Genomic DNA, 27,425 nt, shown 5'->3' with positions numbered 1-27,425 from the left:
AGTGTCCCCTGCATTGGCAGGTGGATTCTTAACCACTGCACCACCAGGAAAGTCCCATAGGTTTTACTTAGATCATTGTGTTTCTGTCTTCATTTGTCTCTAGGTATTTTTTGATTTCCTCTTTGATTTCTTCAGTGATCCATTGGTTGTTTTAGTAGCATATTGTTTAGCTTCCATGTGTTTGTGTTTTTTTAGTTTTTTTTCTTGTAGTTGATTTCTAATCTCATGATGTTGTGGTCGGAAAAAATGCTTGCTATGATTTCAACTTTTAAAAATTTACCAAGGCTTGATTTGTGGCCCAGCATGTGGTCAATCCTGGAGAATGTTCCACATGCACTTGATAAGAATGTGTATTCTGCTACTTTCACATGGAAAGCTCTGTAAATATCAGGTCTGTCTGGTCTAATGTGTCATTTAAGCCCGTGTTTCTGTCTGGTTGATGTGTCCATTGATGCAAGTGGGGTATTAAAGTCTCCCACTATTATTGTGTTACTGTCATTTTCTCCTTTTATGGCTGTTAGCATTTGTCCTATATATTGAGATGCTCCTATGTTGGGTGTGTATGTATACATATATATATATGTATATATGTATATGATTGTTATATCTTCTTGGATTAATTCTTCGATCATTATATAGTATCCTTCTTTATGTTTTCTAACAGTATTTTAAAATCTATTTTGCCTGATATGAATATTGCTACTCCAGCTTTCTTTTGATTTCTGTTTGCATAGAATACCTTTTTCCATCCTTGCATTCATTCTGTATGTGTCCCTATATCTGAATTGGGTCTCTAGTAGACAGCATATATATGGATTTGTTTTTATATCCATTCAGCCAGTCTTTGTCTTTTGGTTGAAGCATTTAGTCCATTTACATTTGAGGTAATTACCAACATGTATGTTCTTATTGTCATTTTGTTAATTATTTTGGATTTGCTTTTGAAGGCTTTTTTTCCCCCCTTCGTCTCCTTTTTTGTTATCTTCTCTTGTGGCTTGATGACTATCTTTAGTGTTGTGTTTGGATTCCTTTTTCTTTTGTGTGTGTGTATCTATTGTAGATTTTTGGTTTGTGGTTACCATGAGGTTTTGCTATAGCAGTCTTTATATAATATATATACAATATTGGTTTAAGTTGCTGGTCTCTTCCAACATTTCCAATATCCTGAACTTTTACTCTCCTCATGATTACTGGTTTTGATATCATATTTGTGTGTGGGTGATTTCCTACCTTTACTTTATGTTTTCCTTTCCCAGTAAGCTTTCCATTTGTAATTTTCTTGTTTCTAGTTCTGGGCTTTTCTTTTCCTTCAGCGTTTGTTGTAAAGGTGGTTTGATGGTGCTGAATTCTCTTAGCTTTTGATTGTCTGTAAAGCTTCTGATTTCTCCATTGAATCTGAATGAGATCTTTGCTGGATAGAGTAATCTTGGTTGTAGATTTTTTCCTTTCATCACTTTAAATATATCATGCCACTCCCTTCTGGCCTGCAGAGTTTCTGCTGAAAAATCAGCTGATAACCTTATGAGGATTCCCTTGTGTGTTATTTGTTGCTTTTCCCTTGTTGCTTTTTATATTTTCTCTTTAATTTTTGTCAATTTGATTAATATGTGTCTCAACATGTTCCTCCTTGGGTGCTTCCTGAACTTGGGTGACTGTTTCCCATGTTAAGAAAGTTTTCAGGTATTATTTCCTCAAATATTTTCTCAGACCCTTTCCTCTCTCATCTCCTTCTGGGCCCCTATATTGCAAATACTGGTGTGTTTGGTGTTTTCCCAGAGGTATTTTAAACTGTCCTCATATCTTTTCATTCTTTTTTTTTATTTTGTTCTGCAGCAGTGATATTCACCATTTTGTCTTCCAGCTCACTTATTCGTTCTTCTGCCTCATTTATTCTGCTATTGATTTCTTCTAGTGTATTTTTCAATTGTTACTGTATTGTTGAACTCTGTCCCTTATCTCTTCTAGCTCTTTGTTAAACATTTCTTGTATCTGCATGATCTGTATCTCCATTCTTTTTCCCAGATCTTGGATCATCTTTACTATCATAATTCTGAATTCTTTTTCAGATAGATTGCCTATCTCTGCTTCACTTAGTTGTTATTCTGGGGTTTTGTCTTGTTCCTTCACCTGGAGCGTGTTCCTGTGCCATCTCATTTTGTCTAACTTTTGGTGTACCACAGGCTGCAGGTTTATAATTCCTCTTGCTTCTTGTGTCTGTCCCCTGGTGGGAGAAGCTGGTCTAAGAGGCTTGTGCACGGTTCCTGGTGGGAGGGACTAGAGCTTGCCCTCTGGTTGGTGGAGTTGAGTCTTGTCCCTCTGGTGGGCATGGGCATGTCAAGGGGTGTGTTTAGATGTGGCCACAGGCTCTAGAAGACTTTTGGCAGCCTGTCTGCTGATGGGTGGGGCTGTGTTACCACTCTGTTGGTTGTTTGACCTGAGACATCTAAGCACTGGAGCCTACAGGCTGTTGGGTGGGGTCAGATCTTGGTGTCAAGTTGGCCACCTCCAGGAGAGCTCACATCAGTGAGTACTCCCTGGTTCTTCTTCCACGAGTGTCCTTATCCCCACAGTGAACCACAGCTGCCCCCTGTTTCCCATGGAGACCTTCCAAGACCAGCAGTTAGGTCTGGCCCAGGCTCCTGTGAAGTCACTTCTTTTTCCCTGGGTCCTAGTGCACACAAGACCTTCTGTGTGCCCTCCAAGAATAGAGTTTATGTTTCCTCCAGTCCTTTGGAGTTCCTGTGATCAAACCCTGCTGGCCTTCAAAGCCAAATGCTCTGGGGGCTTCTCCTAGTGCCTGACCCCCAAACTGGGGAGCCTGACGTGAGGCTCAGAACTCTCATTCCTGTGGGAGAATCTATGCGATACAGTTATTTTCTTGTTTGTGGGTCACCCACCCAGCAGGTATGGGATTTAATTGTATTGAGAATACACCCCTTCTACTGTCTTGTTGTGGCTTCTTCTTTGTCTTTGAATATAGAATATCACTTTTCATAGGTTTCAGTCTGTTTTGTCAATGGATGTTCAGCAGTTAATTGTGATTTTGGTGTTTTTGTGAGAGGAGGTGAGCTCAAGTCCTTCTACTGCACCATCTTCTATTAATATTTCTTTAACTTTCAGCAGGCTGCCTTAGAGCCTGTGGCTCACTGCCTGCTGACTGTGCCCTCAGCCCCTGGGACCATGGCAGAGAGCAGACCTCAAGACTCTTTCAGCTAATTCTTTAAAGCTTATATAACAAGGTCCCCTGCTTCAGCCACTCCTTCAAGAATACTGAATAGTGTTAGGAGTTCTGGCTTGCTGAGGTTTTCCAGATTCATCCTGTAAGCCTGATAATCAGCAGTTACACTTTAGTCTTTAAGCATATTCTTAAGGCTTTATTCAGTTAAAATTTGGGGAAATTGACAAATATATTTAGAATGCCATCAGCATGGTAGAAGAGTATTCAGTACTATTTCTGGCACTCTGGGCTCTCCTGCCTTCACCACCCACTCCATCCAGAGCTCCGCAAGGCCATGCCCCTCAACCTACAGTATATTCTTACAGCTTATTCTATACCTAATAGTTTGTGCCTTTTAATCCCCTACCCTTATATTGCCCCACCCCCTTCTCTTTCCTCACTGGTAACCACTAGTTTGTTCTCTATATCTGTGAGTCTGCTGTTTTTTTATAGTCACTAGTTTGTTGTATTTTTTAGATTCCACATATAAGTAATATCATACAGTATTTGTCTTTGTCTGACTTATTTCACTTAGCATAATGACCTTCAAGTCCATCCCTGTTGCTGCAAATAGCAAAATTTTTTTTAAGGCTGAGTAGTATTCCATCTTGTATATATATTGTACCACAGCTTCTTTATCCATTCATCTGTTGATGGACACTTAGGTTGCTTCCGTGTCTTGGTGATTGTAAGTAATGCTGCTCTGAACATTGGGGTGCACATGTCTTTTCAAATTAATGAGTGTTTTTGTTCTCTTACCCTCCCCCCCCCACCCCCCCCCACCCCCCCCAGATATATACCCAGGAGTGAAATTGCTGGGTCATATGGTAGTTCTGTTTTTAGTTTTTTTGAAGAATCTGCATACAGTTTTCCACAGTGGATGCACCAATTTGCATTCCCATCGACAGTGTACAAGGGTTCCCTTCTCTTCATTCACATCTTTCCTGACATTTGTTATTTGTGTTCTTTTTGATGCTAGCCATTCTGATGGGTATTAGGTGATATCTCATTGTGGCTTTGATTTGCATTTCCCTGATGATTAGCGATCTTGAGCATCCTTTCATGTGCCTTGGTCATCTGCATTTCCTCTTTGGAAAAATGTCTATTCATGTCTTCTGCCCATTCTTTGGGTGCTTGGTTTTTTGTTGTTGAACTGTATGAAGTGTTTGTATATTTTGGAAATTAAACCCTTGTTGGCCACATCGTTTGCAAATATTTTCTCCAGTCCACAGGTTGTCTTTTCATTTTGTTTGTCATTTCCTTTCATCTGTAAAAGGATACAAGTTTTGATTAGGTCCCATTTATTTATTTTTGCTTTTATTTCTGTTGCCTTGGAGACTGACTTAAGTAAACATTGGTACGATTTTATATCAGAGAATGTTTTGCCTATGTTGTATTCTAGGAGTTTTATGCTGTCACGTCTTAAATTTAAGACTTTAATCCATTTTGAGTTTATTTTTGTATATGGTGTGAGTGTTCTAATTTCACTGATTTGCATGCTGCTGTCCAGCTTTCCCAATACCACTTGCCAAAGAGACTCCCCTTTTTCCATTGTATATTTTTGCCTCCTTTGTCAAAGATTAAGTGACCATAGGTGTGTGGGTTTATTTCTGGGCTCTGTATTCTCTTCTGTTGACCCATATGTCTGTTATTGTGCCTGTGCCACAGTGTTTTGATTACTGTAGCTTTGTAGTAATGTCTGAAGTCTCTGAGGGTTATTCCTCCACGTTTGTTTTTTTCCCTTGGGATTGCTTTGGTGATTTTGGTTCTTTTGTGGTTCCGTATGAATTTTAGGGTTATTTTTTCTAATTTTGTGAAAAATGTCATGGGTAATTTGATAGGGCTCTCATTAAATTTGTAGATAAGGCTATTTTAACTATTACTTTTTCCAACCCAAGAGCATGGGATATCTTTCCATTTCTCATCCTCAATTTTCTTTATCAATGTTTTATAGTTTTCAGTGTATGTCTTTCATCTCCTTAATCAAGTTTATTCTTACATATTTTATGTATTTAAAAAAAAGTTTCAGATACATATATTTTTTTCATATCCTTTTCCAATATACATTACAAGACATTGAATATAGTTACCTGAGCTATACAGTAGGTCCTTGTTGTTTATATCTTCTATACATGGTAGTGTGTATACATTAATCCCAAACTCCTAACTTATTCCCCCCCCCCCCAATCCCCTCTGGCAGCCACAAGTTTGTTTTCCATGTCTGTGAGTCTATTTCTGTTCTTTAAATAAGTTCATTTATGTCATTTTTTTGGATGCTACATATAAGTGATACCATATGATGTTTGTTTTTCTCTATCTGACTTATTTCACTTAATATGATATTCTCTAGGTCCATCCATGTTGCTACAAGTGGCATTATTTCATTCTTTTATATGGCTGAGTAATATTCCATTGTATATATGTAGCACATCTCCTTTATCCATTCATCTGTTCAGAGACACTTAGGTTGCTTCCATGCCTAGGGTATTGTAAATAGTGCTGTTAAGACCATTGGGGTGCATGTATCTTTGTGAATGAGAGTTTTCTCTGGGTTTATGCCAAGGAGTGGGATTGCAGGATCATAAGATAACTTTATTTTTCTAAGAAACCTCCGTACCATTATCCATAATGGCTGTACCAATTTACATTCCCACCAACAGTATAGGAGGGCTCCCTTTTCTCCACACCCTCTCCAGCATTTATTATTTGTAGATTTTTTAATGATGGCCATTCTGACTGTGTGTGAGGTGGTACCTCATTGTAGTTTTGATTTGCATTTCTCTGATAATTAGCAGTGTTGAGCATCTTTTCATGTTGCCTGTCAGCCATTTGGAATGTCTTCTTTGGAGAAAGGTCTATTTAGGTCTTCTGCCCATTTTTTGATTAGTCTGTTTGTTCTTTTGATATTAAGCTGTATGAGCTGTTTGTATATTTTGGAAATTAATCCCTTGTTGGTTTTATTATCTGCAAATACTTTCTCCCATTCTGTGGGTTGTCTTTTTGTTTTGTTTATGGTTTCCTTTGTTGTGCAAAAGGTTTTAAGTAAGTCCTATTTGTTTCTTTTTGTTTTTATTTTCATTACTCTAGGAGTTGGATCCAAAAAAAATATTGCTGTGATTTATTTTAAAGAGTCCTCTGCCTGTTTTCCTGTAAGAGGTCTTACATTTAGGTCTTTGATCCATTTTGAGTTTATTTTTTTGTTTGTTTTGTTAGATATGTTCTAATTTCATTCTTTTACATGTAGCTGTCTGATTATCCCAGCACTACTTATTAAAGAGACTATCTTTTCTCCAGTGTATATTCTTGCATCTTTTGTTTGTAAATTAATTGATCATAAGTGAGTGGGTTTATTTCTGGACTTTCTATCATGTTCCATTGGTCTATATGTTTGTTTTTTACTAGTATCATAATGTTTTGATTACTGTAACTTTGTAATATAGTCTGAAGTCAGGAAGTGTAATTCTTCCAGCTCTGTTCTTTCTCAATATTGTTTTGGCTATTTGCGGTCTTTTGTGTTTCTGTACAAATTTTTAAAAATTTTGTTCTTATCCTGTGAAAAGTGCATTGGTAATTTGAGGGACTGCATTGAATCTGTAGATTGCTTTGGGTAGTATAGTTATTTTGACAGTGTTAATTCTTCCAGTCCTTCGAATATGGTATATCTTTCTATCTGTTTCATTTTCAGTTTCTTTCATCAGCATCTTACAGTTCCTTTGCTTCCTTAGGTAGGTTTAGTCTTAGGTATTTTTTGTTTTCGATGCAGTGGTCAATGGGATTGTTTTCTGTATTTTTCTTTCTTATGTTTCATTTTTAGTATGTAGAAGTGCCACAGATTTCTGTATATTAATTTTGTATTCAGGAATGTCACCAAATTAATTGATGAACTCTAGTAGTTTTCTGGTAGTATCTTCAGGATTTTCTATGTAGTATCATGTCATCTGCAAACAGTGACAGCTTTACTTCTTCTTTTCCAGTTTGAATTCCTTTTATTTCTTTTTCCTCTCTGATTGCTGTGGCTAAGACTTCCAAAACTATGTTGACTAAAAGTGGTGATAATGGACATCCTTATCTTGTTCCTGATCTTAAAGGACATGCTTTCAAGTTTTCACTGTTAAGTATGATATTAGCCATGGGTTTGCCATATATGGCCTTTATTATGTTGAGGCACGTCCCCTCTGTGTTCACCTTCTGGAGAGGTTATTTTTTTAATCATAAATGGGTGTTCAATTTTGTCAAAAGTTTTTTCTACATCTATTGAGATGATCATATGGTTTTTATTCTTCAGTTTATTAATGTTTATCACATTGATTTGTAGGTATTGAAAAATCCTTGTATCCCTGGGATAAATCCCAATTGATCATGATGTGTGATCTTTTTAATGTATTGTTGCATTCTGTTTGCTAGTATTTTGTTGAGGGCTTTTGCATCTATGTTCATCAGTGATACTCACCTGTAATTTTCCTTTTTTTGTGATGTTTTTGTCTGGTTTTGCTATCAGGGTGGTGATGGCCTCATTGAATGAATTTAGAAGTGTTTCTTCCTCTGCTGCTTTTTGGAACAGTTTCAGAATGATAGATGTTAACTCTTCTCTAAATGTTTGGTAGAATTCATCCATGAAGCCATCTGGTCCTGGACTTTGTTTATTAAGTGTATCTTTTCCTTGGAAGAGTTTGAGAAGGATTGGTGTAAGCTCTTTGTACGTTTGTTAGAATTCCCCAGTGAAGTCACCAGTTTTGGACTTTTGTTTGCTGGGAGGGTTTTTTGGTTTTGATTTTTGGTTTTTGGTTTCTTTCTTTTTTGGTTTCTTTCCTTTTTTTAAAATTTTCACTTCTAGTGATCATTTTGTTCAGAGTGTCTATTTCTTCTTGATTCTGTTTTTGGTGGGCTGTAAGTTTCCAGAAACTTGTCCATTTCTTCTAGGTTGTCTAGTTTGTTGGCATGTAATTGTTTGTAGTATTCTCTTATGGCCTTTCATATTTCTGTGGTGTCGGTTATTTCTCCTTTCATTTCTTAATTTATTTGGGTCCTCTCTCTTTTCTTCTTGGTGAGCCTCTCCAGAGGTTTGTCAATTTTGTTTATCCTTTCAAAAAAGCCAGCTCTTGGTTTTATTGACTATTTCTATTGTTATTTTAACCTCTAAATTTATTTCTTCTCTTATCTTTGTTAGTTCCTTCCTTTTGCGAACTTTAGGTTTTGCTCATCCTTTTTCTTTTAGGTGGTAGGTTAGGTTATTTCAGATTTTTCTTGCTTTCTGAGGACCACCTATGTTGCTATGAGCTTCACTCTTAGGACTGCTTTTGCTGCATTCCAAGGATTTTGTATGGTTGTGTTTTCATTGTCATTTTTCTCAAGGTATTTTTTAATTTTTTCTTTGATTTCATCGTTGACCCATTGGGTTGTTAATAGCATGTTATTTTAGTCTCCATGTAATCATGGTGTTTTTGTTTTTTTGTTTTTTTTTTTTTTTTTTTCATTTCTTTATTTTCCCTCACTACTCTTTCTGTGGTTGATTTCTAATTTCATGCCTTAGTGGTTAGAAAAGATGCTTGAAATAATTTCTATCCTCTTAAATTTGTTGAGGCTTGTTTTGTGTCCTCGTATGTGGTCTGTCCTAAGGAATGTTCCATGTGTATTCTGATATACACATGCTTGAAAAGAATGTGTAATCTGGTTTTTTGTTTTTGTTTTTGGATATAATGTCCTGAAAATATCAGTTAAGTCTAACAGTTCTGTTGTGTCATTTAGGATCTCTGTTGCGTTATTGATTTTCTGTCTGAAAATCTGTCTATTGACGTCAGTGGAGTGTTAAAGTCTCCTACTGTTATTGCATTCCCAGCAATTTCTCTCTTTTATTTGTTAGTATTTGTTTTATGTATTTAGGTGCTCACATTCGTTGCATGTATATTAACAAGTGTAATGTTCTCTTCTTGTATTGATGCTTTTATTATTATATACTGTTCTTCAAAGTCTGTTTTGTCTGATACGAGTATTCCTACCCTATTCTTGTCATTTCCATTTACATGAATATCTTTTTCTACGCCCTCACTTTCAATCTATGTGTGTCCTTCACTTTAAAGTGGGTCTGTTGTCGGCAGTGAATTGTAGGCTCTTGTTTTTTTAATCCAGTCTGCCACTCTGTGTTTTGATTTAAGCATTTAGTTCATGGACATTTAAGGTAAATATTGATAGATAGGGATTTATTCCAATTTTAAACCTTGTTTTCCAGTTGGTTTTGTATTTCTTCTCTATTTCTTTTCCTTTTTTGGTTTTTTTTTTTTTTTTTTTTTTTTATTGTGCTTGAGTTTTCCTTTTGGTTTTTGTGAGTCTGTTGTGTTTTTGATTTGTGGTTGCCCTGGTTTTCAAGTATGTTAATCCATTACTATATACTGGCTCTAGATCCATAGTCATATAAATTCAAACACATTCTGAAAAAATCTACACTTTCTTACTTCCCTTCCCTACATTTTATGATTTTGATGGCCTTTTTAAAATCTTCATGTTTATCTGTTTGTAGTTTTAATTGCTTTCACAAAAAATTTTTTTACTCAAGTGATTTATTTTCCAATTGTGATTCTCTATCTTATAGATTCTTGCTTATTTTGTTTAGACAAGACTTTTCAACATTTCTTTTAAGATAAGTTTAGTATTGCTATTTTTTTTTTTAGTTTTTGTTTGAGAAATTTTTTATCTCTCCTTATATTTTTTTATATAAATTTATTTATTTGTGTATTTATTTTGGCTGTGTTGGCTCCTTGTTGCTGCACGTGGACTTTCTCCAGTTGCAGTGAGTGAGGGCTACTCTTCATTGCGGTGCAGGGGCTTCTCAGTGCAGTGGCTTCTCTTGTTGTAGAGCATAGGCTCTAGGTGCATGGGCTTCAGTAGTTGCAGCACATGGGCTCAGTAGTTGTGGCTCACGGGCTTAGTTGCTCTGTGGTATGTGGGATCTTTCTGGGCCAGTGATTGAACCCATGTCCCCTGCATTCTCAGGTAGATTCTAAACCACTGTGCCACCAGCGAAGTCCCTCTCTCCTTGTATTTTAAAATGATAATTCTGCTGGGTACAGTATCCTAGGTTGCAGGTTTTTCCATTTTAGGACTTTGAATATATCTTGCCATTCCCTTCTGCCCTGCAACACTTCTGTAGAACATATCTTGCCATTCCCTTCTGCCCTGCAACACTTCTGTAGAAAAATCAGCTGATAGCCTTATGGGAGTTCCCTTGTAATTAACTTTTTTGTTTTTCTCTTGCTGCTGTTAGAATCCTCTCTTTAATTTTTGTTGTTTTAATTATAATATGTCTTGGAGTAGGTCTGTTTGGGTTCATCTTGTTTGGGACCATCTATGCTTCCTGTACCTGGATATCTGTTTCCTTGGGTTAGGTTTGGGAAGTTTTAGGCCATAATTTCTTCAAATACATTTTTGAATACCTTTTCTTTTTCTTCCTCTTCTGGGATCCCTATTATGCATAGATTGGCACACTTTAAATTATCCTGTAGGTCTCATATATTGGTTTCATTTGTCTTCTATCTTTTGTTCCGATTGGGTGATTTTCATTATTTTATCTTCCAAATCACTTATTTGTTGTTCTGCGTTATTCAGCTTGCTATTTATTGACTTTAGTTCAGCTTTCAGCAAAAGAGTTTTCTAATTTTAATTGACTTCTCTTTATAGTTTCTATTTTTTTTGCAGTAATCTGCATTTCTGTTGGTATCCTTTCTTAATTCCTTTAGTATTTTTATTACCTTCTTTTTGAACTTAGGGTCTAGTAGACTGAAAAGGGCCATTTCATTGTTCATTCTTTCAGGGGACATCTCGATCTTTTAGTTGGCTGTGGTTTTTATGTTTCTTCATTTTACTTATATTTCACTGACTCTAAGAGTTTAGGAAAAACAGTTATCTACTGTGGTCTTGAGGGGCTGTTTTTATGTGGGACTATCCTTGTGTAGCCTGCCTGAGTCTAATATTTTTGGTGCAAGGGTTGTTTTTAGTATGGCTGCCTGCTGCTTCTTATCTCAGTGTGTGCTGGCTGTTATCCCCTTGATGGGGGTGTGATTGTTGTGGTAACCAGAGCCTGCACTGGATGGTGAATGGGACCTCATCTTTGCTCTGTGGTTGTCACAGCCCTGTCAGGGGCAGGGTTTGCTTCCCCAGTTGTTGGAGTACAAGCCCCCACATTCAGTTCTAAGCTACAGTGTGAGGTAGGTGGGATTGGAGTGCTGCTGCTGGGAGAGGAGTCATTGAGTATTCCTCCCTAGGAGCTGTCCACCAGGAAATGCACTTTGTGGTGTCGCCTGTGTGGGCTCGCAAAGTACACTGTTGTTGGCACTGCCATCAGCCCCATCTCAGTTGTGGGAATGCAGGCAGTTGGCCAGGATGTCCCTCAGGCACTGTGCTCACAAAGCCGCCAGCACAGATCCACTGAAGTCCAGCACCAGGATCCTCTCATGGGAGCTATGGAATCAGCCCAGACCCCAGCCCCACCTCCACATGCAGGTGTCCACAAAGCCCACCAATCCTAACACCAGACCTGCCCCAGCCATGGGAGTGCCAGTAATCTGCTCCAGTGTCCTTCAGGTACTACACTTACAGAGCCACCAGCCACATAAATCCACACAGCTGCTGGGACATGGCTCCGATTTCAGCCCTGCTTGTGAAGTCTCCATCACTGGGGATCTGCTCAGATTTTAGCCTCATCTCTGTGTGTGGCCCACCTGCTGGTGCCTGTGCACTCCTAGAGCTCCTAGAGGTGGAGCTACACCTGCTGTGAGCACACTGAGAATGAGGCTGCTGTGGTGGGGCCTTCACCCCTCACTTCGTGTGTGTGTGTGTGTGTGTGTGTGTGTGTGTGTGTGTATGAACAGTGGGGCTCCTATGGTGGATCCAGGCTCTGCCCAGCACACACCCAGTTGTGGCCCCGATTACACTTCCGTCCCTTCAGGCAGTCTTCATGCACCCAGCCCCAGTCCTCTCCCCAGGTTTGTTCACGCCAGCCTGTGTTTCAGCACCCCGCCCCTGCAACAAGGTTTGTTTGTCTTTTTGATGTTGAGTTGTAGGAGCTGTTTATACATGTTGGATATCAATCCCTTATCAGTCATATCATTTGCAAATATTTTCTTGCATTCAGTAGGTTGTCTTTTCACTTAATCAATGGTTTCCTTTGCTGTGAAGAAGCTTTTAAGTTTAATTAGATCCCATTTGTTTGTTTTTGCTTTTATTTCCTCTGTTTTAGGAGATGGATTCAAAAAAATATTGCTACAATTATGTCAAAGAGTGTTCTGCCTGTGTTTTCCTCTAGGAGTTTTATGGTATCTGGTCTTACATTTAGTTCTTTAATCCATTTTGAGTTTATTTTTGTATATGGTGTTAGAGAATGTTCTAATTTCATTCTTTTACATGTAGCTATCCAGTTTTCCCAGCACACTTATTCAAGGGATTGTCTTTTCTCCATTGTATATTCTTGCCTCCTTTGTCATAGATTAATTGACCGTAAGTGGGTGGATTTATTTCTGGGCTCTCTATTGTGTTCCATTTGACTGTGTGAAGTTTTCTATGAATCAACAGCTTATGTAATTTACCCATAAATTTTTTAGGCTGTTTTTCATTTTCTTACTGATTTGTGAATCCTTTTTGTGAATTAGGTATATTAACTCTAAACTACAAATTTTTTTCAATCTTTTATTAGGTTGTGGGGTCTTTCATGAAATAGAAGTTATTTAAAATAAGCGTTATCTTTTAAACTTCCAAAACAGATTTAAATTCTCCTTATTTAAGAAACAGAATGTTTTATTAATTTAGAACTTTTGAGAGTAAGAAAACTGTGGTTGGGATTTTCTACTTTCTATTCTGATTTTGGTTGTATGTGTGTGTGTTGGGACAGTAGCAAGAGAATTTCCAGAAAGTTTTATCCTATTCTCTACATTTTCTTTTTTGTCACTCCTCACATCTTTTTTTTTTTTTTTTAATTTTATTTTATTGGCTGTGTTGGGTCTTTGTTGCTGCACACAGGCTTTCTCTAGTTGCAGTGAGTGGGGGCTACTCTTCATTTTGTGGTGCGCGGGCTTCTTATTGCAGTGGCCTCTCTTGTTGCAGAGCCCAGGCTCTAGGCATGTGGGCTTCAGTAGTTGCGGCACATGGGCTCAATAATTGTGGCTCACAGGCTCTAGAGTGCAGGCTCAATAGTTGTGGCGCACGGGCTTAGTTGCTCCGCGGCATGTGATATCTTCCTGGGGCAGGGATCAAACCCGTGTGCCCTGCATTGGCAGGCAGATTCTTACCCATTGCACCACCTAGGAAGTCCCACTCCTCACATCTTTATCCAAGTTTTTTTGAGGACATACTAGGCACTTAAAACTTAGATAAATGTATGACTGTATTAATTTAAAAATATCAAATCCTGGAAAAAAATTTTATCTACCAAAAAAATGTTTTTCTTTTGAATTTACCTCCTTTCTGTGACTGATTGTGTGATATCTATATGTTTATATATAATTCAGAGCTAGAACTTTGTTCCCACCTAACTCTGTGTATCCTTTACTGCAGTGAGTGATGGATTGGAACTGAGACCGAAATATAAAGGAATTTTGCATTGCTTGACCACCATTTGGAAACTTGATGGACTACGGGGGCTTTACCAAGGAGTAACCCCAAATGTGTGGGGTGCAGGTTTATCCTGGGGACTCTACTTTTTCTTGTGAGTAGATCCGAGAGATTTTACAATAGTAAATGAAAAAGAATTTTTGTTTTTAATGATTTTTTTAAAAATCAGTTGGTGAAGCAGGATGAGTCATTTAATCAGTTCCTTTGAGTTGGAAGGGCTTGAAAGAGCAAAATGGCTTATTAGTTTCATCATCTGTAAGCTATTATCAGAGGCAGAGAAAAAAATTATTAACAGGAAGAAAGTAAAATGATGAGATGGAGAAACACTCTTCCAGAAACCATTTCTATGAGATGGATTCAGGAAGATGGCTCCCCAAAATACATTATTCATAACGAAGTTGGAAAAACAGAAGAGGACAGACCTTAGAGTCCCCATAAGAACATGCATCACAGGACAGCCCTACCAGAACAGAAAACCAAAGCCAGCACATGACTGAGAGAGTCTGAGGCATGTTCCTTCTTACCTCCTATTTGACCTGCTCCTTCACCTTCATAGCTCATTCATTTCCTCACGCCTTCACTGTCAGGTATCATCACCATCTGTAATAACTGCTATTGGATCCTTACTGAAGAAGCCGCAGAAAGCACCTGTGGCAACCATATTCAAGTTATTGGGTATACAAGGGTGTGGAAACAAAGCATTATCACATTGCAGTGGAGGAGTGCATGCTGCCCTAAGCTTGCCTCTGATATTTGAAACTGAATCCATGAATGGGGAGGCTTTTGTTTTAATACATGGCATTTTTAGGAAAACATCAATACCTGGTATATTTGCCTTCTTCTCTTTTATGTCCTATATTTTACTTGATCTCTCGTAATCTTATGGCAGTATCCAAACCAACCTTAAAATATTTTCTAAGTGAAATCAAAATAAAAATCAGCCTCAATATTGTTTAAATATTTTTCCTATTTTTCGTTGTAAGACATACTTAGATGGTTGAAACTGTATGTATAAAATTTGTTCTGTTAATAATTTCAGTTGTGTGGATTCTTTGAAGAGAGCTTCTAAGGGAAGCCATATAAGGTTTATGTGTTGAAATTACAATAAAACAGTATACTTGTTTTATGATAAAATGGATTGGTCAAGTTTGGAAAGATTTATTTAGTTGAAGTCTTCTTCCTGGAGGAAAGTAGAAATTGGAGTCAAACAAAAAAAAGGTGATTTAACTCCCTTACTCAGAAGCATTTTGTGGCTGTTTTCTGCCAAGTAAAGCATAAATGTCCATGTGGCTCACTTTGCCCTGTCTTCCCATCCATCCCTATAACGTTTGCTCATGCTCGTTTCCCTATTGAAACTGCACCTGTCTGTCCATACCCGGCTCAGTGTGCTGCCTCCTACACAAAGCCTTCTCTAATCTCAGTAATAGTTTCTGAATCTCTTATTATACTGTTATTTTTTGTTATGATTTCTTGTGTGCCACTATGGTCCTTGTTAATCTGTTAGATGGGATCTGTGGAGTGTTTTATATATCAGAATTGCCAACCACAGTATCTGAACATAGGTGTTCAGCACATATTTGTTAGCTGCCCTTTTTTTTTTGTCTGCCCAATTGCTGTACCACCCTCTGCCTTCCAATTTTCCCGTTTGCTGTTTTTATTAATGATTGAGCATGTGATGAAAATATTTTACTTATGTATTGCCAGCCTTACACATTTGGGGGGAGGGATGGTATAGTCTTACAGTAAACCATTTCCAGTAAATCCATTATTTGAAAAAGGTCTTGTTTTGTAGTTGAATTATGCATTGACTTCTACTTTTGAGGTATTGTTAAGTTACCCACACTTTAAAATAGAATTTACTGGTTTATGACACCCATTCAGATATTTATCCAGCTGTTCATGTTTAATTCTTTTAGTTACAATGCCATCAAATCATATAAGACAGAAGGAAGAGCTGAAAGGTTAGAGGCAACAGAATATCTCATCTCAGCTGCTGAAGCTGGTAAGGCAGTGTGTGAAATATAAAACATCACTTCCAACTTGATTTTCACTTTTGTTCTGTATTTGCCTTTTTTTCCTCTGAACACCTGAGTTTAAATATACTCATCTAACTAGAGTAATCAGTTATCACATGAAATTTCTTAGAAGGTGGGTATTCTGATGGATTACTCTGGATAGATTTCAAGAATTTTGCTTGTCACAAAGGGAACATTTAGAAAGATCATGACCTTCAAATGATTTAAGATGGTTTGGTATAGTGTTTCTTCAATTAAAGTATAATTTCCATTTTCGAATTAAACAATTTAGTATCCTTGTTTAATTGCCTCATGTATAACATTCAGAAGGAAAAAACAAAGTAGACTCATACGTCTTTGTAACTCCTACTTTGATAGCTTGTCACCTTGGGTTTTTTTTTTGTTTTTGGCCACTCCGCATGGCTTGTGGGATCTTAGTTTCCCAACCAGGGATTGAACCCAGGTCTCAGCAGTGAAAGTGCTGAGTCCTAACCACTGGACCACCAGGGAATTCCCCCCCTTGGTTTCTTAATGTTTACTGATTGTTTTTTTTTTTCCTTTAAGAACTTTTATTGAGATACAGTTGACATACAATAAACTGCATCTATTTAAAGTGTACAGTTTTACTGATTGTTTTTTAAGGCAAGAATTATCTTGCTCATTTTTTAATACCTAGCTGCTAGCAGAGACCTGGCTCACAATAGAACTCAATAAATAGTTGCTGAATAAAGGACTGCTTAGGAAACTTGGCAAATGAGAAACCTAACGAGGTGATGATTTTTTTTTTAAACAATCATCACTTTCTGTAAAGAATGTAAATATTACTTTTGACATTACGTAGTTGTTTAATTTTCAAGGTGTAGAGGCTACTTTGAGTGGGTTTGAGGACGATCGTGATGAAGTTGGAGTGAATATACACATGTACATGCACAGTTGATTGAGGTGCTGGATTCCTGGTCCTTCAGCCCCTCTAGGTTGTACTGTATCCTCCTCCTAAGTACATGTATCTCATCAGCATCTGCTTCCCAGGACATCTGTCTGTTCCCCACACTAGGCCACTTTGTTTAGGAGCCAGGACATCTTTACTATCCTTACACATCAAAGGAAAAGTGTTTCACATTTTCATCTCCTTTTTATTTCTCACTAACCACATGGGGAACTTTTTAAGACCACCAAGAACTATGTCTACCCATTAACCCTAGGTCCGTGCCTCAGGGACCACATCTTGCTATTGCAGGTACAGCCCCTGGGCACCCGCATTCTTTATATAAACAGACTGTTCTTAATTCAGATTGTCAGAAGTGAGAAAGTACCTGAATACTGAGTGATATTATTTAAATCTGATTTCAGGAGCCATGACCCTCTGCATTACCAACCCATTATGGGTAACAAAAACTCGCCTTATGTTACAGTATGATGGTGTTGTTAATGCCTCACAGCGGCAATATAAAGGAATGTTTGATACACTCGTGAAAATATATAAGTATGAAGGTGTGCGTGGATTGTATAAGGTAATGATTATTATCAATTTTTTTTTTATAAATTTATTTTATTGGCTGTGTTGGGTCTTTTTTGCTGTACACGGGCTTTCTTTAGTTGCGGTGAGTGGGGGCTACTCTTCATTGTGGTGTACGGGTTCCTCATTGCTGTGGCCTCTCTTGTTGCGGAGCATGGGCTCTAGGCTCATGGGCTTCAGTAGTTGCAGCACATGGGCTCAATAGTTGTGGCTCACGGGCTCTAGAGCACAGACAATGGTTGTGGCGCACGGGCTTAGTTGCTCCAAGGCATGTGGGATCTTCCTGGAGCAGGGATTGAACCCTTGTCTCCTGCATTGGCAGACAGATTCTTAGCCACTGTGCCACCTAGGAAGCCCTATCACTATATTTTTAATAGCTGACAATTGGAATTTCCCTTGGCTCTATTGTCTGAGTTCTCAGGACTGACCACAGGTCATTCAGAAGAAGCCAGACTTAGGCAAGGAGCAATTTAATGAAAATCAAAATCTGTATTGAAATTGTACTTTAAACTGTTTATCCTCATTACCATAAGAAGTATCATCATGACACTGGTGGGTGTAAGAAGGACTGTCTAAAACTTTGTTTAGTAGCTGTTTCTCTAAATCATACATTGAGGTCACTCATTCCTTACTCCCCTCCCCAGAAGCTGTGGTCCCTAGGGAACTTGCTTAGTTTAACATTTTTTTTTCTCCATTTGTTCCTTTTTAGGGGTTTGTTCCTGGGCTATTTGGAACATCACATGGTGCCCTTCAGTTTATGGCATATGAATTGTTGAAATTGAAATACAACCAGCATACCAATAGATTACCAGAAGCACAGTTGGTAAGATGATTCTTGAAAAAACACTGGTATTTACTTTTATGGGCATTTCATAGATGGAAATTTTGTCATATTTACTTTGGTAATATTGCTATGATGATGAGTACCAACTCTGCCACTAATTTAATTTATACTTAAATACTTTACAGTTTAATGACACACAATGGTAAAAAATAGAACCCCATTGCACAGAGCTTGTTTTAAGAGGGGAAACAGTATTTTTCACTTATGGATCCACTTCAATGTTTGTTTTCCTGTGTAATTTTTACTTCTATATTTTTAAAGAAACCCTGTCTACAGGAAAACAAAATTTTTTTTGTTTTTTTTGTTTTTTTTTTAAGAACTTTTATTAAGATATGATTGACATACAGTAAAAACAAATGTTTTATATTGTCGTTTTAGAGCACAGTAGAATATATATCAGTGGCAGCACTATCCAAAATATTTGCCGTGGCAGCAACATACCCATACCAAGTTGTAAGAGCTCGTCTGCAGGATCAACACATGTTTTACAGTGGTGTATTGGATGTAATCACAAAGACATGGAGGTAAGAGCATGTGGTATATCAAAATGGCTCTTAGTAGGTACCTTGTAAATCTTAAAATGTCCAGTTGACGTTAGTTTTGTAGTACTGACCAGTGTCTGTGGTGAAAACATGGCTGATGGAACCTTCCTCCCAATATCCAATTTACTCCATAGAGAACCATGAAACTCAACTTCTTCATTTATAAAATTTGAATATCTAGGTTGACAAAGTTGTTTACAAAAATCAAATGAGATCTGTGAAAGTACTGACAAATTAAATAAAATTTAGGTGTCATAAGATATTTGAATGGCATTGAACATAGGAAGACATAAAAAAAAAATCTAGTTTAGTACAATTAAGAAGGCCCCACAGAGTGGGGCGGCAGGGGGAGTCACATCCTCCTGGTTTGCCATCTTGACTCATTAGGAAGAAATGAAAAAAATACACTAAAAGGAATCAATAGCAGAATAACTGAGGCAGAAGAATGAATAAGTGAGCTGAGAGATAGAATGGTGGAAATAACTCCTGAGGACCAGAATAAAGAAAAAAGAATGAAAAGAATTGAAGATAGTCTCAGAGACCTCTGGGACAACATCAAACACACCAGTGTTTGAATTATAGGGGTCCCAGAAGAAGAGAAAGGGTCTGAGAAAACATTTGAAGAGATAATAGCTGAAAATTTCCCTAACATGGGAAATAGCCACCCAAGTCTGGGAAGCACAAAGTCCCATACAGGATAAACCCTAGGAAGAACACACAAAGACACATATTAATCAAACTAACAAAAATTGAATTCAAAGAAAAATATTAAAAGTGGCAAGGGAAAAGCAACAGATAACATACAAGGGAATCCCCATTAGGTTATCAGCTGTTTTTTCAGCAGAAACTCTGCAGGCCAGGAGGGAGTGACAGGATATTCTTAAAGTAATAAAAGGGAAAAACCTGCAACCAAGATTACTCTACCCAGCAAGGATCTCATTCAGATTTGATGGAGAAATCCAAAGCTTTGCAGATAAGCAAAAGCTAAGAGAATTCAGCACCACCAAACCAGCTTTACAAAAAATGCTAAAGGAACCTCTCTAGGCGGGAAACACAAGAGAAGAAAAAGACCTAAAAACCCAAATCCATTAAGAAAATGGTAATGAGAACATACATATCAATAATCATCTTGAACATGACTCAGAGCAACTAAGCCCAAGTGCCACAACTACTGAGCCTGCACTCTAGAGCCCAAGAGCCACAACTACTGAAGCCTACATGCCTACAGCCCCTGCTCCACAACAAGAGAAGCGACTGCAGTGAGGACCACAACTAAAAGTAGGCCCACTAGCGCCAACTAGATGAAGCCCACACAGCAACAAAGACTCAATGCAGCCCCCGCCAAAAAAATGTATTAAAATTAAAAAGAAAAAAAATCATCTTGAATATAAATGGATTAAATGCTCCAACCAAAACACACAGACTGGCTGAATGAATACAAAAACAACACCCATATGTATGCTGTCTACTAGAGACCCACTTCATACCTATGGATACATACAGACTGAAATGGAGGGGATGGAAAAAGATATTGCATGCAAATGGAAATCACAGGAAAGCTGGAGTAGCAGTACTTGTATCAAATTAGACTTTAAAATAAAGATTGTTACAAGACATAAGGGAGGACACTACATAATGATCAAGGGATCAATCCAAGAAGATATAACAGCTATAAATATATATGCACCCAGTATAGGAGCACCTCAATACATAAGGCAAATGCTAACAGCCGTAAAAGGAGAAATTGATAGTAATACAATAATAGTGGGCAACTTTAACGCCTCACACCAATGGACAGATCATTCAAATAGAAAACAAATAAGGAAACACAGGCTTTAAATGACATAATAGACCAGATAGATTTAATTAATATTTATAGGACATTCCACCTGAAAGCAGATGAATACACTTTCTTCTCAAGTGCACATGGAACATTCTCCAGGATAGATCACATCTTGGGTCACAAATCAAGCCTCGGAAAATTTAAGATAATTGAAATCATATCAAGCATGTTTTCTGACCCCAACACTATGAGATTAGAAATCAGTTACGGGGGAAAAAAATACATGGAGGCTAAACAGTGCACTGCTGAATAACCAAGAGATCACTGAAGAAATCAAAGAGGAAGTAAAAAAAACACCTAGAAACAAATGACAGTGAAAACACAATGACCCAAAACCTATGAGATGCAGCAAAAGCAGTTCTAAGAGGGAAGTTTATAGCAATTCAGTCTCACCTCAAGAAACAAGAAAAATCTCAAACAATCTAACCTTATGCCTAAAGTAAGTATAAAAGGAAGAACAAAGAAAACCAGAAGTTAGTAGGATAGAAATCATAAAGATCAAAGCAGAAATAAGTGAAATAGGAATGAAGAAAACAATAGCAAAGATCAATAAAACTAAAAGTTGGTTCTTTGAGAAGATAAACAAAATTGATAAATCTTTAGCCAGACTCATAAAGAAAGGAAGGAGAGGACTCAAATCAGTAAAATTAGAAATGGAAAAGGAGAAACACAACTGACACTGCAGAAATACAAAGAATCATGAGACTACTATAGGCAACTTTATGCCAATAAAATGGACAACCTGGAACAAATGGACAAATTCTTAGAAAGATACAACTTTCCAAGACCAGAAATTATTAGAAAATATAAACAGACCAATCACAAGTAATGAAACAGAAACTAATTTAAAATCTTCCAACAAAGATTCAGGACTAGATGGCTTCACAGGTGAATTCTATCAAACATTTCGAGAAGAGCTAACACCCATCCTTCTCAAACTCTTTCAAAAAAATTTCAGAGAGGAACACTCTGAACTCGTTCAATGAGGTCACCATTACCCTGATCGCAAAACCAGGCAAAGATGTCACAAAAGAAAATTACAGGCCAAATCACTGATGAGCATAGATGCAAAAATCCTCAAGAAAATACTAGCAAACAGAATCCAACAACACATTAAAAAGATCATACACTATGATCAAGTGGGATTTATCCCAGGGATGCAAGGATTCTTCAATATATGCAAATCAATTAACATGATACACCATATTAACAAATTAAAGAATAGAAACCACATGATCATCTCAATAGATGCAGGAAAAGTTTTTGACAAAATTCAACACCAGTATATGATAAAAAAAACTCTCCAGAAAGTGGGCATAGAGGGAGACTACCTCAACATAATAAAACCCACAGCAAGCATCATTCTGAATGGTGAAAAACTGAAAGCATTTCCTCTAAGATCAGCAACAAGACTAGGATGTCCACTCTTGCCACTATTATTCAACGTAGTATTTATTGAAAGTCCTAGCAATTGAATAAGACTCCCTGACTTTAGACTATTCTGCAAAGTGTACGTAATCAAGACAGTATTGTACTGGCACAAAAGCAGAAATATAGGTTAATGGTACAAGATAGCCCAGAGATAAACCCACGCATATATGGTCACCTAATTTCTCACAAAGGAGCCAAGAATATACAACGGAGAAAAGATAGCCTCTTCAATAATTGGAAGTCCACAACACTCAGAAGAAAAATAAAAGGAGTACAAATTGGAAAAGAAGTAAAACTGCCACTGTTTGCAGATGACATGATACTATACATAGAAAATCCTAAAGATGCCACCAGAAAATTACTAGAACTAATCAATGAATTTGATAAGATTGCAGGATACAAAATTAATGCACAGAAGTCTCTTGCATTCCCATACACTAACAACAGAAGATCAGAAAGAGAAATTAAGGAAACAATCCCATTTACCATTGCAACAAAAAGAATAAAATACCTAGGAATAAACCTACCTAAGGAGCTAAAAGACCTGTACTCAGAAAACTATAAAACACTGATGAAGGAAATAAAAGATGACACAAATAGATGGAGAGACATACCATGCTCCTAAATTGAAAGACTCAATATTGTGAAAATGACTATACTACCCAAAGCAATCTACAGGTTCAGTGCAATCCCTATCAAATTACCAATGGCATTTTTCACAGAATTAGAACAAAAATTTTACAATTTGCATGGAAACATGAAAGACCCCAAATAGCCAAAGCAATCTTGAGAAAGAAAAACGGAACTGGAGGAATCAGGCTCCCTGATGTGAGACTATACTACAAAGCTATAGTAATCAAGACAATATGGTACTGGCACAAATACAGAAATATAGATCAGTGGTACAGGATAGGAAGCCCAGACAGTGATAAACCCATGTACCTATGGTCACTTGATTTGTGAGAAAGGAGGCAAGAATATACAGTGGAGAAAAGACAGTCTCTTCAATAAATGGTGCTGGGAAAACTGGACAACTACATGTAAAAGAATGAAATGAAATCTAACACCATACACAAAAATAAACTCAAGATGGATTGAAGAGCTAAACGTAAGACCAGACACTATAAAACTCTTAGAGGAAAACATAGGAAAAACACTCTTTGACATAAGTCACAGCAAGATCTTTTATGACCCACCTCCTAGAGTAATGAAAATAAAAACAAAAATAAGCAAATGGGACCTATGAAACTTAAAAGGTTTTGCACTGCAAAGGACGCCATAAACACGACGAAAAGACAACCTTCCGAATGGAAGAAAATATTTGTAAATGAATCAACAAAGGATTAATCTCTAAAATATATAAACAGTTTATGCAGCTCAATATCAAAAAAACAAACTCAATAAAAAAATGGGCAGAAGACCTAAATAGGCATTTCACCAAAGAAGACATATAGATGGCCAAGAGGCACATGAAAAGATGCTCAACATCACTAATTATTAGAGAAAAATCAAATCAAAACTACAATGAGGTATCACCTCACGCCAGTCAGAATGGCCATCACCAAAAAATCTACAAACACTAAATGCTGGAGGGAGTGCAGAGCAAAGGCAACACCTCTTGCACTGTTGGTGGGAACGTAAATTGATACAGCCACTGTGGAGAACAGTAGGGAGGTTCCTTAAAAACCTAAAAATAGAACTACCAATGACCCAGAAATCCTGCTACTGGGCATATACCTTCAGAAAACCATAAATCACAAACACATGTAATCCAGTGTTCATTGCAGCACTATTTACAATGGCCAGGTCATGGAAACAACCTAAATGTCCATCAACAGATGAATGGATAGAGAAGATGCAGTATATATATATATACAATGGACTATTACTCAGCCATAAAAGGAACGAAATTGGGTTGTTTGTAGAGATATGGATGGACCTAGAGTCTGTTATACAGAGTGAAGTAAGTCAGAAAGAGGAAAACAAATATATATTAAGGCATGTACGTTGAATCTAGAAAAATAGTACAGATGAACCTATTATCAGGGCAGGAATAGAGATGCAGATGTAGAGAACAGAAGTGTGGGCACGGGAGGAAGGGGGCAGTGGGATGCATTGGGAAATTAGGTTTGACATAAATACACTACCATGTGTAAAACAGATAGCCAGTGGAAACCTGCTGTGTAGCTCAGGAAGCTCAGCTCAGTGCTCTGTGATGACCTAGATGGGTGGGATGGGGCAGTGAGGGAGGTCTAAGAGGGAGGGGATATGTGTATACATATAGCTGATTCACTTCATTGTACAGCAGAAACTAACAACGTTGTAAAGCAATTATACTCCAATTTTAAAAAAGTTTAAAAAAAGTTAAAAGAAGGCCCCACGTCTGCTACTGGTAGCAGAACTTTTGCAAACACTTGTTTCCATGTATGGAAGAGATGCTTGTTCTTCAGCGTGGGAATGGTTAAACTGTTATAGGTAGACATGTTTCTTCTTAATTTTAAAAGATCAGAACAGAATATTTAAACATTTAAATTAGGTTCACTTCAGTAAATATGTATTGAGAACCTAAGGGAAAAGTTTCAAGGCTATATTCTAGTTCTGGGCATTAAGGAAGTAAGGTTTTATTTTTGTGTGTGCTATATTTAGTGCTGTCTAGCATTTTTATAAGTTATGAGATGTTTAATGCCTATGTTAGATCAGTTAATACTCCTACATGTTCATACATTTAGAGGCATTTGAAAGATGGTTATGTTTAAAGCGTTTTTCATTTCAGTTTGAGGTAACCCTGCCCTTTCTTCCTCAGTCCACAAAAGGAATTAAGCCCTGCAAATGGCTCATAAATTACATTATTTCAAGACATTGAAAACATGGACTCAAATCCCAGTGTGGTTTGAATACTGGCTCCATGCCCTATCAGTTAATCTTCAGGCTAGCTCTGTAGGAAATTAATTTTTCTCTCTCTCTCTCTCTAAAGGAAAGAAGGCATTGGTGGATTTTACAAAGGGATTGCCCCCAATTTGATCAGAGTGACTCCAGCCTGCTGTATTACCTTTGTGGTGTATGAAAATGTCTCACATTTTTTACTCTGCCTTAGAGAAAATAAAAAGTAAACTAAAAGAAGATAATTCCAGTATATCTGCCCAAGGCAGCAACATGCTTCTTTGTATTTGAGACATGAAACTCAGAAGAATACTGCACAGCAACATGGCTCATAATTGAACTGGGACTATAATCATTACAAGTCACAGAACTGCTAAGCCTTCACAATGTTTTTCTGGTTTTGCTTTCCCCATATGTATGGGACTTGGCTTCCTCTACCTGAAATGGCTGCTAGCAACACAATGGTAAAACTGACACCAAATGGAGAGGTTTGCAGATTTTCTTCATTTCGTTGTCCACGTAGAAGCTGATTTACAGCATTTACTGAATGGATTTGAAGAATGTGCTCCTTTTTCTGAACTCATTTGCCTGGATTGGCTTTAAAATCAGTTTCTGTGCAATAGCAAGAAAATGGCTTCTTAAAAGATGTCATTGCTGTTTCAAGGGTAAATTAAACTTTAAGGGTTTGCTGGAAAAGATGTTGCCCAAATCCTGACCATTTTTGAACTGGGAAAATTTGGTGGGGGAAAAAATCCACTGTAAATGTGCTTTTGTTTTAATTCAATTGGGATGTAGTTATGTACTTCTCTTAATTTGAGAAGGAATGACAACAGGTGTCAGATACATCAGTATTTTTTTTCCCAGAGGCTTTCATAATTTAAAATGTAATCCTGGATCACATTGTTATTTTTTGGCATAGGTACTTAGTGTCTTTTATATTTATAAAGTCTGAACTAGGATCCAGCTATGTCAGCCCTTAGTTAGCACATTTGGCTATAAATCACTTACTGGAGTTGCTAATAGATCACCTTATATAGATACTAGAATGACGGGTACGTTTGTTGACAAACTGTATGGAATTGAGAAGCTTTAACTTTCTACTTCAGATTTCAGATGTATGGGTCCAGATATATCCACTTATGGGGTAAGTGACCAATCTACATTGGCTGCTCAAATTCAGGTTGAAATACAAATTACACTAAAGGCCATTATTGATTTTACTTTTAAGTTACTATAATTTTCTATAAGTATAAAGACCTGCCCCAAAAGAATGCCAGAATGATACTAATATTTTTATTTACATAAATATCTATGAATGCTTTTTGCACTACCATCTGTTTGTTATAAATAAAATATTGTGGTTTTCAAAGCCATATTTAAATGGTTCTTTGCAAAGTGGTCTCTTTTTATATTTTGAAAATGGCTTTGTTTTAAAAATAAAGATGAAATAAGTACTTAATTGTATTTACTCTATCTCATTACATGCAGAGGAATGCATTCTAAATTAAATGTGATGTATTTTCCTACTTCTGAATTATACTGTTATTCATATGAAATCATGATACTAGTCCCTGTATGGAAAGACAAGTGGCAATTTATATTTGGAGTTTTAGGGGTAGTGCCATTATTTGCATGTTTCCTGTGTACCCCTAAATTAATAATGCATAATTCCTGTCCTCTAAGAGCATACAGGCTAGCAGGATGAATAAGCATTAAATAACTACACTTCTAGGTTAAGAACATGGAAGAAGATTTCTACAAGCCCTGCAAGAGTTCTCAGAAGAGAATTCTTTCCACCAAATCAACAGTTACAGCACTCCTTCCTGCTCTGTGCCATGTATGTTGCCAAGCATTGAGGATATAGCAGTAAATGAGCTGTACAACATTCCTACCCTTAGGGAATTTATTTTAGTGTGAATAATAAAACATAAATATGCATAATCTAATTTCAAGTATTAAATGCTAGAAGTAAAACTAAGGAGTCAGGAATAGTGTTGCTATGTTAGGTAGGACGGTTGGGGTCAGGAAAAGTCTCTTTGAGGAGGTAGTATTTAAAACATTTTGACATAAGTGAGGAAGCAAGCCACTATGAGATATTGACAAAAATCAGTCAATCTAAGAAATGGAAACGGTTATTTGAGCCAAATTTGAGGATCATAACTCAGGAAGAGTGTCTCAGAAAGCTTTGAAAAGTGAAGTAAAGGCATAGGTATAGAAGTTTGTTGAAACAGAAGGGTATACATTTAGATGATTTGTTATTGACAGTTTACACAATGCAGGTCTAAGTATCATTGTGGCCCTTTACAAGATCAAGAAAGAATACTATCTTTTAAGGAGTTGTCTTGATGCTGGGAGAATGTTGCTCTTTATGGTTGAGCAGGTATTTCAGCTGATGGGGGAGGTTTGGCTGATGCATAATGCAGATACAAAATGCATAGTAGTGGGGAGAGAGGTCACCAAAGGGCAGAGAAAAATTTGTTTAAATTTTTGTCTTGCCATAAAATATGAATTTTAATGATCAATGGGGGGAAATTGTGAAAT

General features: G+C 37.2%; 1 protein-coding gene across 1 annotated transcript in view; it reads left to right on the top strand.

Annotated features, from left to right (window-relative positions):
- SLC25A32 (solute carrier family 25 member 32) overlaps positions 1-26,348 on the top strand; it is a 45,584-nt gene extending 19,236 nt beyond the window's left edge. The window contains exons 2-7 of the mRNA XM_057734783.1: positions 13,757-13,907; positions 15,730-15,815; positions 17,179-17,339; positions 18,054-18,167; positions 18,567-18,712; positions 24,979-26,348. Coding sequence (XP_057590766.1) covers positions 13,757-13,907; positions 15,730-15,815; positions 17,179-17,339; positions 18,054-18,167; positions 18,567-18,712; positions 24,979-25,114 — 794 coding nt within the window. The 3' untranslated portion in view covers positions 25,115-26,348. The remainder of the gene's footprint in view (positions 1-13,756; positions 13,908-15,729; positions 15,816-17,178; positions 17,340-18,053; positions 18,168-18,566; positions 18,713-24,978) is intronic.
- Positions 26,349-27,425: the final 1,077 nt, after the last annotated feature.

The sequence above is a fragment of the Hippopotamus amphibius genome, chromosome 5 (genome assembly GCF_030028045.1).
Source record: "Hippopotamus amphibius kiboko isolate mHipAmp2 chromosome 5, mHipAmp2.hap2, whole genome shotgun sequence".
Taxonomy (NCBI): domain Eukaryota; kingdom Metazoa; phylum Chordata; class Mammalia; order Artiodactyla; family Hippopotamidae; genus Hippopotamus; species Hippopotamus amphibius.
Note: the sequence above shows the minus strand (reverse complement) of the source record. Positions and strands in the feature narration are given on the sequence as shown.